Source organism: Grampus griseus, assembly GCF_964374135.1.
Source record: "Grampus griseus genome assembly, chromosome: 14".
In the NCBI taxonomy this organism is placed as follows: Eukaryota; Metazoa; Chordata; class Mammalia; order Artiodactyla; family Delphinidae; genus Grampus; species Grampus griseus.
The window spans coordinates 44629514-44643584 of NC_139008.1; the positions used below are offsets into that span (position 1 = coordinate 44629514).

General features: G+C 49.7%; 1 protein-coding gene across 2 annotated transcripts in view; it reads left to right on the forward strand.

Moving 5' to 3' along the window:
* Window positions 1–6847: 6847 nt before the first annotated feature.
* SYNDIG1 (synapse differentiation inducing 1) overlaps window positions 6848–14071 on the forward strand; it is a gene marked incomplete at both ends in the record, with an annotated part of 56478 nt that continues 49254 nt past the window's right edge. For both annotated transcript variants that reach the window (XM_082671291.1, XM_082671292.1), the window contains one exon: window positions 6848–7324. In XM_082671291.1, the coding sequence (XP_082527417.1) occupies window positions 6848–7324 (477 nt within the window). The remainder of the gene's footprint in view (window positions 7325–14071) is intronic.

Below are 14071 nucleotides of genomic sequence, written 5' to 3' on the forward strand. Positions count from 1 at the left end.
GGCTTGGCCGCCCCTCCCTGCGGGGGGACGTGGCCAGGTCAGTGCGGGGAGCACGTACACCCGCCCAGGACCCTCCCCAGCCTGTGTCCACAGCTTCGGGCCACATGGCCACTCAGCTCTAGAAACACACAGAGATCCTCAGTAGGTGACCCTCTTGGAGTACAGCCTTGCGGACACTGGGTACCACCCACAGCCTGGAAGGGTGAGTGAGTGAGGGGACGGACGCGCCAGTTACCCGGGAAGGACCGTGTGTCTCCCGGGCGTCCCCGCAGGCTCTCCAGGCGCCTGTGTCCCCCAGGAAGCCCTCTTGTCCGGTGGCAGCAGCACAGGGGCTGCCGGCTGTGGAATCCCCTGACCACTGCCCAGGCTACTCAAATAGCCTCTTTACAACCCATTTGTCAGAGACAAAATCGCAACCACGCTCTCCTGGATCGTGCCACCCTGAGGTCCCTGCAGTCATTGGCCTCTGGCTGCCCTAGAGCAGCTGAGCTGAGAGGGGTACCCGCGGCATCACAGCCACGCCCCCATTGTCCCCTGCACCCACTCCCCGTGCTGCCCACAGACCCCGCTGCCCGAGCAGCCTCCGTGATACCACATCCACTCAGGAGCTGATCTTCAACGACGCCCAGAGTTTATCACAGTAAATGTTTTATGTGCAGATGACATTCAAGACCCTCCAGTCGAGGCCCCTGCCCTCCTCCCACTTGACCCCTGGCCCCTCTGCTAGGCGTCCCTGCCTCTTGGCTTTTGTTTCATGCTGTTTCCTCTACCTGGAACATCTTTCTTACACATCTTCATCTGTTGATTTTTTTTAACTCTTTGTTATAGAAAATTTCAAACGTACATGAAAGTAGAGAGAATTGGATAATGGACCCCATGTACCCATCATCCAGCTTCACTGATTATCAACCCAGAGCCGACCTTGTGTTCTCTGTACCCTACCCAGCTCTTCCCTTCCCAGATGATGTTTAAACAGATCCCAGACATTGAATCATTTATTTCATCTGTGAATACTTTAGTATGAATCTCTAAAAGTAGGTAGCTCTTTTTTAATCTTCATCATACACCTTCCAAAAATTAACAATACTTAAAAAAATTACAAAGCTCCAGCCAGTGTACTCATTTCTTCAATGTCTCAATACATAAACATATATAAATGTGTGTATAAATGTAGAGTCATTTAATATGAATATGTATGTGTAAGTATATGCATGTGTTTGTGTGTACATACATGGGCACGATACATACAGGTACATATATATACATACAAAAAATTGAATCAGATCCAAATTAAATTAATACATGCAATTAGGTGCTATGTCTTCTAAGTCTCTTTAATCCACAGACTCTTTCTCTCTCTCTCGGTTTGATAATCCTTACAATTCCTGGGTTATTTTTCCTGTAGAGTTGTCCACATTCCGCATTTTGCTGGTTTCATACACCCATGATGTCATTTGACCTGTCCCTCTGTTGTCTGAATTTCCTAATTGGTAGTTAGATGTAGAGATTTGATGAAAATAAGGTTGTGTTGTGTTTTGCTGTGTTGTGTTGTGCTGTGTTTGTTTGGCAAGAAGGCTTCATGGGTGACGGCATATGTTCCCACAAGAGGGAACATGTCGTCTTTGTCCTGCTTGTAGCCCCTGACCCCTGCCAGCCCTCACGCCCGCCCCTCTGGTCGTTCATCGTAGCTCGTAGCATCTGGATTCCACAGGAAGGCCTCGTGGGACCCACACTCCTCCCGTCCGCTCACCCACAGGCTTTAAGCCCGGGGTCAGTTTGAGTCAATGTAAAACCTTTGACTCAAGTCTCCCTGCCGCTGCATCTTCAGTGTGTTACTCCATTGGCTTCTGTTCTAAAGCATTTTGTGGGCCAGCCTGATGACAATCTGATTTTCTTATCCTTTTGAGTGACCCAGGTTTTTTTTTTTTCCTGGATAACCAAAGGTGTTATGTTTGTTTGTTTTTCTTTAACATTTAGTAGATTGCCTGTAACTTACGTTGGGATTAGTCATTCTTGGTCTGTTTCTCTGGGCGCTGACTCAACCCGTTCAACATTCACTTCGGGAACATTTTCTTAAATCATAGTTTTTGTGTTTGCTGTTTTCCATTGTTTATTTTCTTCTCCAAGGTTTCCTTGTATATGCATATTGTACTTTCTTTGCATTTATTCTGCATTTATTGCTTTGTTTCACAATAGTTTCAGCACTTTAAATGCACACAGTGAAATGCACGTCTTTGGTGTTACAGTTTGATTAGCTCTGGCAAATGCAAACGTCCACCATAACCCCTGCCCTACCAGGATACTGAGTCATTGCATCGACTGAGATACTGCCCTGTGTCCTTTGCACGAAATCGTCCTTCCAACCCTGATCCAAACAATGTTTTGATTGCTTCCACAACAAACACTCTGCTAGAATTTCATATAAATTGAAGTATTCATGTTTTTTTAATTTAAAACATTTTTGTTTTCCATGTTCTGTTTCTTTTAAGGGATGATCCGCTGTGTTTATTCGCTCCTGTGTCCCTTCTGGCTTAGCCTTGATTTCTGAAATTACTTTCTCTTTTATTTCTAATTCTTTCCTGGGTTCTTTTCACGTCTCTTTCTAGTCTCAAATTCTGTTGTTTCTGATTATTTTCCCAATCCTGATTTATGTTGCTCTTCACGATGTCTACCATTCTCTCCATTCCTTGTAGCTCATTCTGAAACATTAGATTTCAGTTTCACGTTGATGTGACTTTCTGACAGGTTGGTTGTGTAACTACTGTTACACTGGTTTATGTAATTGTTGTTCGCTGATTCGGCTTTTAATATCGGGAAGTCATCTTTCTGTCTTCAGCGATCACCTAACACAGTGCCTCGCAACAGTAAGCAGTTGACAGATATACATCTTATTGAACCGAAGCCTAGCCTGTTGTGGTCAGTGTGAGGTTTTTCACCACCTTGTGGAAAAGCTCCCTCTGACCCCATAAAACCCCAAGGCTCATGGGCCATGAGGTACAAATCATAGAGCCGAAGGGACCTTAAAGCTTTTCTCGCTCAACTGCGTTATCAGTAATTCCTCTTCCACAAGCAACTTGCTAAAGATCATAGGAAGTAGCAAAACTGAGGGTAAATCCCTGGTTTCCTGACTCTTAGTTTCGTCCTCTCATATCCTGACAGCCTCAAAGTAAAGAAAAGTGTGTTTCTGTACAACGCAGAATTTGTACAGCTGTTGCCTGTCTGCTTTCTGTCTGTTTTCTTTCACAGCGCCCCTCAGTTTCCTTACCTGCCTGGTGTTCACCCAAACCCGTGGGTGGGAGGGCTCTCTGAGCTGTGGTTCTGAGAGAGAGAACGAGGGAAGGAGGAGAAAGGGGATGAACCTTAGGCACCAGGAGACCCCTGTTCATCCTCTCCCCTCCCCCGACCACCAGCATCAGTAATGTAGCAGCTGTAGCGCGAATGACCAGCTTCCTCTGCCAAACTCGTCAAAGCAGACTGCAGGGCCTCACCCGGAGGACAAAATTGGGAGCGCTTGATGCAGCCCAGGAAGATCTCTGTTCACAGAAGGCAGGCAGCATCCTCGACAGAGCGGAGGCTGTTCAAGCAGAAAGAAAGGATCCAGTCAAAGGGTTTCCTCTTTGCAGCTGCTGGTTCTGAATATCATGGACTGAGAAAAAAATGAAGTATCATTTGTTATATAATATAACCGATTATATTACATAATTTTACGTCTGTTACAAAGAGCCTTGGAGGAATGGCACCATCATGGGTAAGACCCCAGTAAGCGTCGTGAGGATGCTGGAGGAGACCCCAGGCTCTGGCACGGGACGTTTTATCTCAGAGCCGCTAAACTCGGGTTCGGGAACGGCTCTAGTCGGGGAGGAGTGCGTGGAAGTAAACACAGAGGAAATGAGCGAATAGGAATTAGGGGTTAGAGACAATGACAAGCCAGTCTGTGTTAGAAGAAATAGTACTGAAGGAGGCTGAAGTGACAGAAATAAAATTCCACTCATTCCAGCCCCTTTACCTCCGATGTAATCATAATTTATCATACTCAACGTTGGAAAAATTCACTCCAAGAAGAAAAAAAAGCTCTTTAAGAATGTAAGTTGTTGGGGAATTCCCTGGCGGTCGAGTGGTTAGGACTCCGCTTTCATTGCCGAGGGCACAAGTCCAATCCCTGGTGGGGATTAAGATCCCACAAGCTATGCAGCGCGGCCAAAAACAACCAAAAGATGAAGAATGTAAACTGTTGGATGTGTTTGTTTAAATACTAAAAAGAAGGATAGGAAATAGCTGTAATAAGGAGCCAACAGCCAGAACCCACACTATGCACTACAGAGCAGGGCCCCTCCCTTCAAGGTGCAAAATAACCCTTGTGGTCGTGTTAATGCGGATTCTGACTCGGGAGCTCCAGGTGGTCGAGACCGTGCCTCCCCGACAGAATCCCAGGTGGTGCTAATGGTGCAAGTTCCCAGCCGCCTCTAGGTGGAGACGTAAGCTGCGCCTGCCTCAAAGCGCCATGATTTCGACCCACTTTGAGGCTGGTGCAGCTCAAGGAGATGCCCACGTAGCGTTATCCCAATCCCATAACCCTTGAGACTGTCCATTGGGCACCTGCTGCATACCAGGACCAGAGGGGTGAAGGAGCCGTGGTTCTTTGGTCTCAGGCTCTGGGCAGGGCAGGGGCTGAGGAGGAGGTGACGTGAGTAGCTGTCACGCTGGCAGAGAAGGACGCACAAGGAGGTAGAGGAGAAACCGGAGCCCGGCTGCCGGGAACACACCAGAAAAGGGAAGGTCACTCTGGCTGAACTGCAACAGGAGACTCCGTCCAGGAGGAGGAATTTGAATAAATGTAACCAAATGTCTTTTGTGAGATACTCACTTCGGATCCAGGCAGGAGCTGAGTCTGAGAAGCCTAACTGAGTTTCAAGAAGGTTATTCTGGTCTTGTTGGTACATCCAGCCCTGCATGAGGGGCCCAGCAGCTTCGCTGTGGAAGGATGAAGATCAGAGAAGCTGGATGTTTGCACCAGAAACGCCTGGATGAGCTTGGAAGGTGACTGGGTGCGGAGGTGATGCGCACACACAGGACATGCTTCGCAGGGGCTCAGAATCGGTGGTTTTAGCTCTCGGATTGTGACTGGGCCCCAGGGCCGAGGGCTTCTTAGAGCCACAGCAGCAGAGCCCATACTGTGTCCTGCTCTAGGACATGTGACACAGTGTCACAATGGTGACACCCACACCTCCCAGTGCATATACTGCCCTCGACTGGTCATCTGTCGACTCAGTTAAACTGCTCTTTTCCAGTTAGTCGCAAGGGTGTCTTCGCTCTCTCCTCCTCTGCTCAGTCTGAAAATTTGGATACCTGTAGCTACCACCAAACCCAGCAGTTATGATGTAAGAAAATTCTTAAATCTCATAGAAAGCCGGAGCACCTGAAAGCCCCAAGAGGGAACGTTTTCCTACATAACAGTTATTAATTTGCAAAGAGGAAAAGCTGTCTCCCAAAATCTTAGGCTTGGGTATCTTCTTTTCTTTTTTAACATTTGAAACCCTAGAAAGGAGCATGATCTAGGGAGAAACAGTTTAGAAGACTTCTTAATTGTATCCCAGCTGTTTCTCTAAGCTGAGCACCACTGAGGCAAGGAAATTTCCAGTCTGCTTCCTGGGACCCTGCTGAAGGCCAGTGGCAAGTGTGAGCGTTGAGATAATTCTAACACAAGGAAAGAACATACGAGAATGTGTGTGTGAGATTTCCTCAGCCGGGGAACTTAGTCCCTGTACAGCACTAACATGTAGGTCTTCCTATCACTTCTAAATCTGTGTGGGGCGTTTTTTTTGTTTTTTGTTTTTATCACACAGAGGTATTTTATTGTAAGTTATATGCGAAAGCAACTTAGTTCTTCAGAAAAATTTTTTTAAATAAAATAGATCAATATTTAAGATATACTAGACCAAAAAAAACCCTGAATAAAGATGATAAAGATAAAAATATATTACTCAAAAAAATCCTTGAGGGCTTCCCTGGTGGCGCAGTGGTTGAGAGTCCGCCTGCCGATGCAGGGGACGCGGGTTCGTGCCCCGGTCCGGGAAGATCCCACATGCCGCAGGGCGGCTGGGCCCGTGAGCCATGGCCGCTGAGCCCGCGTGTCCGGAGCCTGTGCTCCGCAACGGGAGAGGCCACAAAAGTGAGAGGCCCGTGTACTGCAAAAAAAATCCTTGAATTTATTAGAATATAAAACTTTAATGTCCCTCTAGTCAAAATTTTATTCACAAGAGGTCGTAGGTTGGTTGTTTGTTGGAAAAGTTCAAAAACTAAAATAGTTGCTTTATTTCTTTGTTCCATTAGTACTAAGTCACAAGATCTTTGTAAGTCAACCCTCTCTTCCTTGGTGTGAGTTTTCTGCTGGGACGAGGAGCCGCGGGCCTGGGAGGGTTGGACGAACTGCCCCACGTCCCCTGTGGTCGAGGCTGGTGAGGGTAGGCTTGCCTGTGGGTTTCAGCAGGTCGGTTGAAATCATGAGTTTCTCTAGAGCGGCAGTGGTTCCAATTCCTGCAGAGTCGCCTTCATTTGGAGCAGAGACTAGAGTATAGATGCAAGGAGTCCACCTCTGGCTCCCTCTGGCCGCTGCCCCCATGGAGCCTGTCTAACTCGGCAGAGCAGGTGGGCTCGGACCAGCGGCTGTGCACCCCGGTGACCGGGAAACCCTGAGACAGCCAGGGTCTGGCTGATGAGCAGCTCTGCAGGCGTGATTTTCTTGTCTCATCTCCGTTTCTTCCTCCTCCAGGAGAAATGGGCCCCGTGAGGCAAGCGTGACCCTCAAGTCCAGCCCGCCAGCCCGACGCCCGGCCGGGAGGACAGCGCCATGGCTGGAGTCGTGGAGCAGAAGAGCGGGCTGGTGCGCGGCAAGCTCGGCGAGGCCGGCAAGAGGAATGGCTTGATCAACACCAGAAGCCTCGTGTCTGAGAGCAGGGATGGCCTGGTGTCCGTGTACCCGGCGCCCCAGTACCAGAGCTGCCGGATGGTGGGCAACGCAGCGCCGGCCGCCCCGGACGGCAGCAGGAACAAGCCGGTCCAGCAGCTGCTGGACCCCAACACCCTCCAGCAGTCGGTGGAGTCCCTCTACCGGCCCAACATCATCCTCTACTCGGAGGGCGTGCTGCACCCCTGGGGGGACAGCGTGGCGGCCGACTGCTGTGAGACCACCTTCATCGAGGACCGGTCGCCCACCAAGGAGAGCCTGGAGTACCCCGACGGCAAGTTCCTCGACCTCTCGCCCGAAGACATCAAGATCCACACGCTCTCCTACGACGTGGAGGAGGAGGGGTTCCAGGAGCTGGAGGTCAGAGCGCGTGTCTGTCATGGGCCTTCGGGAGCAGGGTGTGGGGCTCCGGCGGGATACAAGTGCCAGGCAGAAGTCGGGGCGTGAAGCCAGTGTGCGCAAGTGCAGGGAAACCGAAGTCTTCTGGGTGCCCTTCACTCAGAACATTTGTGGAAGATGCGGGGACGGAGAAAGAGCTGAGGACCAGGACCTGGGGGGCTTCAGCAGAGATTCTGGTCAGAGAGGGCACAAGGTCACAGCCGTCGGACAGGGCTAAGATGGATTTAACGGTTGACAGTGCTGGCAGGGGGTGGGGCTCTGCTGACACCCCGCCCACAGGGGAGACCGGTCACTGGCAAAAGCGAGCAGGGGAGGGGGACTCATGGTCCTAGGGCCACACAAGGCTGGAAGTACACGTGTGGGGACAATTTGGGATATTTTTGCTGCTACGTGTGGTTTCCTTAATTTGACATTCCAGAGCGTCTACTAAGGATCATTGGAATAGCTGAAACCTGCTGGAAGAAACAGTTGAAGTTGATAGCATGAGGGACAGACGAGCTGAATTATTGCAGGATCCTGTCTCCCGTAGGGCAGGCACAGGCGTCAGATCACACGCCCAGAAATGTGCGTGTTGGCTGGGGTGTGATGCACGGCCGCCCCCGTGGAGGGCAAGGGTGAGGCTGCAGCGGTCTGAGCCCAGGAGGCCAGCGCCCAAGCCGGGGGGCAGTCATTTTGCTGCTGTGAGGCTAGAGGGGGTTCCTCCAGGACATGCATGGCAGGGAGAGAAGGGCTGGTTTCTGTCAGTTGGGAGGGAGAGACCTTTAGGAGGAAGCGTGTGGTCAGAGGGAAAGGAAGTTGGTTTCCTACTTTGATAGGTGAGAACTTTTTGTGGGTGGAGGGACACGTCCAGGGCAGAGGATGCTGGGGGGCTGGGGAGGCAGGAGTTGGCGTCCAGGCAGAAGTCTGATCTTTCTCAAGCAGTCCACACAAGGCTTGTCTGAGAAGGTTACCAAGTCCAAGTGCTCTAGGTGGAAGAGGATGGGATGAGGGCCCACGTGCGGGAGGGTCATGGAGCTGGGGGAGGGTAAAGACCCTCAGGGCGGTGACTCAGGGAAGCAACCATCCTAGAAGAGACAGCCAGCGTTGGGGGTGGGGGTAGGGGTCTGTGTGCAGGTGTGGTCAGGCCCGAGCGCTGTGACCTTCCCCGTGACGGCCGGCCGCCCTTCAGCAGGGGAGGCTCAGGGCAGAGCAAGCTCGTTGCTTCCTGCCTGCAAGCTGGGAGAGGCAGGAGAGAGCAAGGGAGGGTGTCGAGTAGACAGCCCCACCGCGGGGGCCCAGACTGGGGAGAAGGTCAGTGAGGTCACAGGGAACTGATGGGCCCAGGAGACCAGGGGCGTCAGGACCGGAGGTAAAACGAGAACGAGAAGCAGCTGGACAGGTGGTTTTAGTCCAAACAGATATTCAGAAACGGAAAACAAAATGTGCTTTTGTAGCAAACCCTGTGAACACAGCCCCGAACCCAGCTGACGGGGAGTGGAGCAGAGGGCAGCTGTCGGAGGCCGTCGGGAAGACCAGCACACCCGGGGGACCCCGTCAAGGGGCAGAGCGGGGGTGAGCTTGGGCCATGCTGAAATCTGAGAAAGTTGGGCGAGTGCTTTAGCTGCCATTCAGGAGCCTCTGTTGAGCGTCCACCTTTACCAAGGTCTGGGGTTTTGCCTAAAGCCAAAGTGTAAGTGCTGCGTGGAGTTTAGGAAGCAGACATACAAAGATGCAATTTCAGCGAAACGCGGGAGTTATGGTGATGGAAACCTGCTGCTCCGAGAGCCTCCAAAGGAGAGGCTGACCCCCGAGCTCAGCGTGGGGCTCAGTTGTGGCTGCAGAGGAGGCGCCCGGTTGTACCTGGCCAGGGAGAGAGAGACCCTCCGGCAAGAAGGTTCATCGGGGTAGGGGGTGAGATTCAAAGGGACGTCGTGAGCAGATGACACACAGAGGTGTTCAACCTAGATCTGTGGGGACAGCGAGGGGTTAGACCTGGTGGGGCCGGGAAGGCAGGACCAAGGGGACGCGGGGTCCTCTCCCTGAGGACCTCACTGCCGTCTCGGGGAGACTGGATTTTAGGTGGGGACACAAACCCAGAGGCTTGGAGACAGGAGGGACAGTAATAGGGTCAAGAGGAGCCCCACGGAGGGGCGGGGCCGAGACTGGGAGCCCAGCCTGTCTGCAGCTCCAGGGGTGCCGCCATGCAGGCTCGTGTGTAGGGGATCCTGGGGGGATGGGGGTGTTTCAGGTAGGGGTGCATCGTCAGAGCTGCTCTGGCTGCAGAGCAGGACGAGGGGCCTGTCGTAGAAGAGGATGAGAGAATCAGGGCAGCATTACAAGTGAACAGATGCTCAGGAAGTGGTACCTGCCATTGTCTGGAGGAGATAGGAAGGAAGGGTCGGGGCCTCTCTGTGCACAGAGGGTCCCAAGCCCCCCATTGGCCAGGCTGGCTGGCACAGGGTTTTCAGCTTTGTCACAAGTTCTTAGAAATCAGCTCCAACACATAACATCCCCAGCAGTGAAAAGTGGGGGACACTTAGTAGACTGAAAATGTAGAGGTAGCCCTGCCTACGCTGTTTCTTCATCACTCGTGTGGGCTTCAGGTCTCCCCTCTCTCTGGTCACATCCTACAGGCAGGAAGTGTTCTGTTTTCCCATTCCATGAAAAAATAATGGACATGTACGCATTAGCATTTGCTGTGTAACAAATATCCCCCACATCGGTAGCTTCTAACAGCCCTGTGAGCTCGTGATTCTCGGGGTCAGCATTCTGCAGGGGTCTCAGCTGGATGGAGGCTGCTCTGCTGGGCTTGCCGGGTTCCCCCACTGGCCTGAGCCTGAGAATGTGGGCTGGGCTATTGGCCCGGGTGACAGAGGTGACAGGACCACATGCCTCTCATCATGTGGCGGCCGTGGTGGGGATTCCGGGAGCAGAGAGCAGGGTGAGCAGGGAGCCAGGGCTTTTCAAGTCTCTGCCGTGGAGCACACGTTATACATCTTATCTTCCAAAGCAAGTCACATGGCCAAGACAAAAGTCGGTGTGGGAGGGGCTGCTCAGGGTGACAGGATAGGAACATGCCAACCACAGGGCCAGGACTGCAGCAGCTCCCACAGAGCAAGCATCACTTTTTAAGATCATTGAACTGAACAGAATGAGAACAGTCCTGGTCGTATTGTTACTCAAATAAAAAAAAACATGGTCCGTATTGATGTGGGGCTCTTCCCAGAAGGCAGCTCTACTTCCGATAAAAGGGAAAATGTGGTTTTGACTCCTTGGGGAATTCCATGGCTTCACTCAGTCTACAGCAGATCGATTCTGTTTCCTGGAAATCACAGTTTTCAGAGAGCTTTGCCCTGGTAGGAGCAGGGCCTTGTCACCGGAGCCTTTCCTCTGCCCCCACCTCTGCCTGGACTTGCCCAGCACTTGGAGTGGAGGTGGCCTGGTCCAGACGGGTCCGCTCACTGGGCGCACATCTGTAGGAGCTCCTGCAGCTTCATTTGCCTCTGGAGCGGTGGTGCTGGCATGAGCGGATCTGCAGCTGATTGAAAGCATCTTGTGCGGAGGCCTCGGCCACGGCATTTGCCGTGCGCTGCCAGGAGAGTGGGAGCCCGTCACAGCGGAGAGTCAGCCTGGGGAGTTGCGGGGGTGCGAGGGGATGGAGGGTGACCGGGCAGGCGCCTCGGGGGCCCTCGGGACGCTCTGGGTGCACGATCCGGGGCCTCCTCCTGGTACCCGACCGCAGCTAAAACCACAGCTCACGGGGCCCCAACCGCAGGAAATCACGTCTCCTTTTCACACAAACAAACTCAAGCAGAGAGATTTCAGGCACAAGTAATAAAGCAGTTCTGCAAAATATAAAATTTGAGCTTAAAGTTATGAAATGAAGCGGGTGCGGGTCAGGGCTGGAGGGGCCTCATTGCATGTTGAAAGGCTGATCGTCGCCCTTTTGTGACAAAGCCAAGCCTCCAGCATCCATTGGAAAGCACATGGGATGTCATCACTGGGAAATAGTGACACGGGAAGAAAGCAGAAGGCGACGTGTGTTTGTGGAGCATCTTCCTGTGCCAGCCCCTCTGCTCACCCTGCCGTCGGATCCCGGCAGCCACACTGGGCGACAGGCTCTGTCCCTAACGCTGCACATGAGAGGTGGAAGGTTGGAGGGGTCCCAGGTGGCTCTCCTGGCATCAGACTCCTGTGTCCTGATGGCGATACTCTGTGGTCCCTGAACGGCTGTTTCAGACACAGCTACCTCCCCATGTCTGAGCCCTCACCTGGGCTGTCCAAGCCCTGAGTCTGCCCTCCCGTGAAAAACCGGAAACCTTTTGGGAGAGACAGGGTTTCACACTCAGGGTAGGACCTTGCAGAGGCCTCTTTCACACACAGGAACGAAGCAGGGAGGACTCGCAAACATTTGACGAAAACCCCAAAGCGTGAAGAACAAAGAACAGAAGAACAAAAATAGAAGAGTGCACCCAGAGGAAACTGAAATCACTCAGAAAATAACAGGCAGTGTTTTAACCACGATCTTAGCATCCTATGAGGATGTGAGAGGCTGCTCCGGGGTGGGGCGGGGAGGCCGGGTTTCGTTTGGTTTGTTTGCCTTGTACCTGGGCTGGACCCTCACGTGCGCTGGTGACAGAGGTGGTGACTGGGGGTCCTCGCCTCGCTCCTGGTTCGGGGTCAGTGCTCAGACTCAGATTAAGGACCAAGTCCTTGAGGCTCTTAATCGGGTGCAGGGAGCAGCCTTTGTCAAGACTTGGTTAAACAGGAGTTTTTTTTAATATAAAAAATGGCAAATGCTGGGAATTTTTGTCCTTTATTGTATTTATGTGACCTATTATATTAACTGATTTTCATATATTCAACTGTCCTTACATTTGGGGATAAACCCCCCACGGCCATGGTGTTTGCTCCTCTTTAAATATTGCTGGATTTAATGAGCTAACAACTCGGTAAGGATGTTTGTTTCTGTGCCCGTGAGGGGTCTTGGTCCTTGACAACTACAGCTTCCTCTTCTTGTCTTTTTCTGACTTTGGTGTCAGGGTGACCCTGGCCTCATAGGATGAGTTGGGAAGTGTTTCCTCCTCTTGTCTCTGAAGGACTCTGCCCAGCATTGGTACTGTTTCTTCTCAGGTATTCATTCAGATTCACAGTGAAGCCATCTGGGCCTGGGCTCTTCTCTGTGGGAAGATTTTTGATTACTGATCAGCCCTGATTTCTCTATGATTTTAGAGCAAATCTTTAGGTTTTCCTTTCTTCTTGACTCAGCTTTAGTAATTTGTGTCATTCTAGGGATTTGCCCATTTTATCCAAGTTACCTAATTTGTCAGCATAACATTGTCCATAATATTCCATTTAAATCTTCTCACTTTCTATACAGTTGGCAGTGTCTCCTCTTTTCATGCCTAATTTTGGTGAGTTTCCATTTCTTGCTTGCTCAGTCTCAGTCTAGCCAAAGGTTTATACATTTCCTTGATCTTTTCAAATATCTGTCATCTGTTTCCATTGGTTTGTCCTTGCTTCTCGGTTTTCTATTTCAATGATTTTCACTCAGATATTTATGATATTTTCCTCTCATTTCCTATGGGCTAAATTTGCTCTTCTTTACCTAGTTTCTAAGTTATTGATTTGAGATTTTTCTTCCTTCGTAATATATGTATTTAAAGCTGTAACTTTCGAACACTGTTTTAACTGCCTGCTATAAATTGTGATATATTTTTTCATTTTCGATTTAGTTCAAAATATCATCTAATATGTGATTATTTATTTTCTTAATGGGTTTTTATTTATTTATTTTCTTAATGGGTTTATTTGTTTTCTTAATGGGTTTATTTATTTTCTTAATGAGTTTATTTATTTATTTTCTTAATGGGTTTATTTATTTATTTATTTTCTTAATGAGTTATTTATAAAAGTGTTTTTGTGATTTATTTATTTTCTTAATGGGTTATTTATAAAAGTGTTGTTTAATTCCCAAATTTCAGGGATTTCCCACACTTTTCCTATCATTTATTCCTAACTTAATTTCATATGGTTGAATAACATAGTTTGTATAATTTCTCTTCAAGTTTATTGAGATGTGACGTGTGGCCTAACGTACAGTGTGTTCTGGGAAACGTGCCTTGTGCATTTGTGAAGGAACTTGTATTTGTCGTTGTGTGAAGAACCCATGAATGTTTGTTGAGTTGAGTTGGCCACGCTGTTCACGTTTTCTGTCTTTGTTGCTTATCTTCCTGGTCGTTTCATCAGTTTTGTCAGCTTTTGCCTCATGTATTTTGGGCTCTATTGGTTGGTGCATGTACATTTATAATTGTTATATGTTGCTGGAATATTGACCATTTTATCATTATAAAATGCCAGTCTCTGTGTCTAATAATATTTGTTGTCTTCAGGTCTATTGTGTGTGGCATTAGTACAGCTGCCACAGCTTCCTTATTATTACTGTTTGCACGAGGTATCTTTTTCCATCATTTTGCTTTGAGTTTATTTTTGTCTCAGAATTTATAGTGTGTCTCTATAGAAAACACATAGGTGGGTCTTGTTTTTTAATTGTCTTACAATCTCTGTCTTTTGATTGGAGTATTTAATCTATTTGCATTAACTGTAATTTTGTAAATGGTTGGATTTATGTCTGCCATTTTGATTTTTGTTTTCTACATGTTTCTTGGTTTTGTTATTGTTGTTCCTCTTTTTCTTCTTACTGCCTTTTGGTGGCAAATATGCATTTGC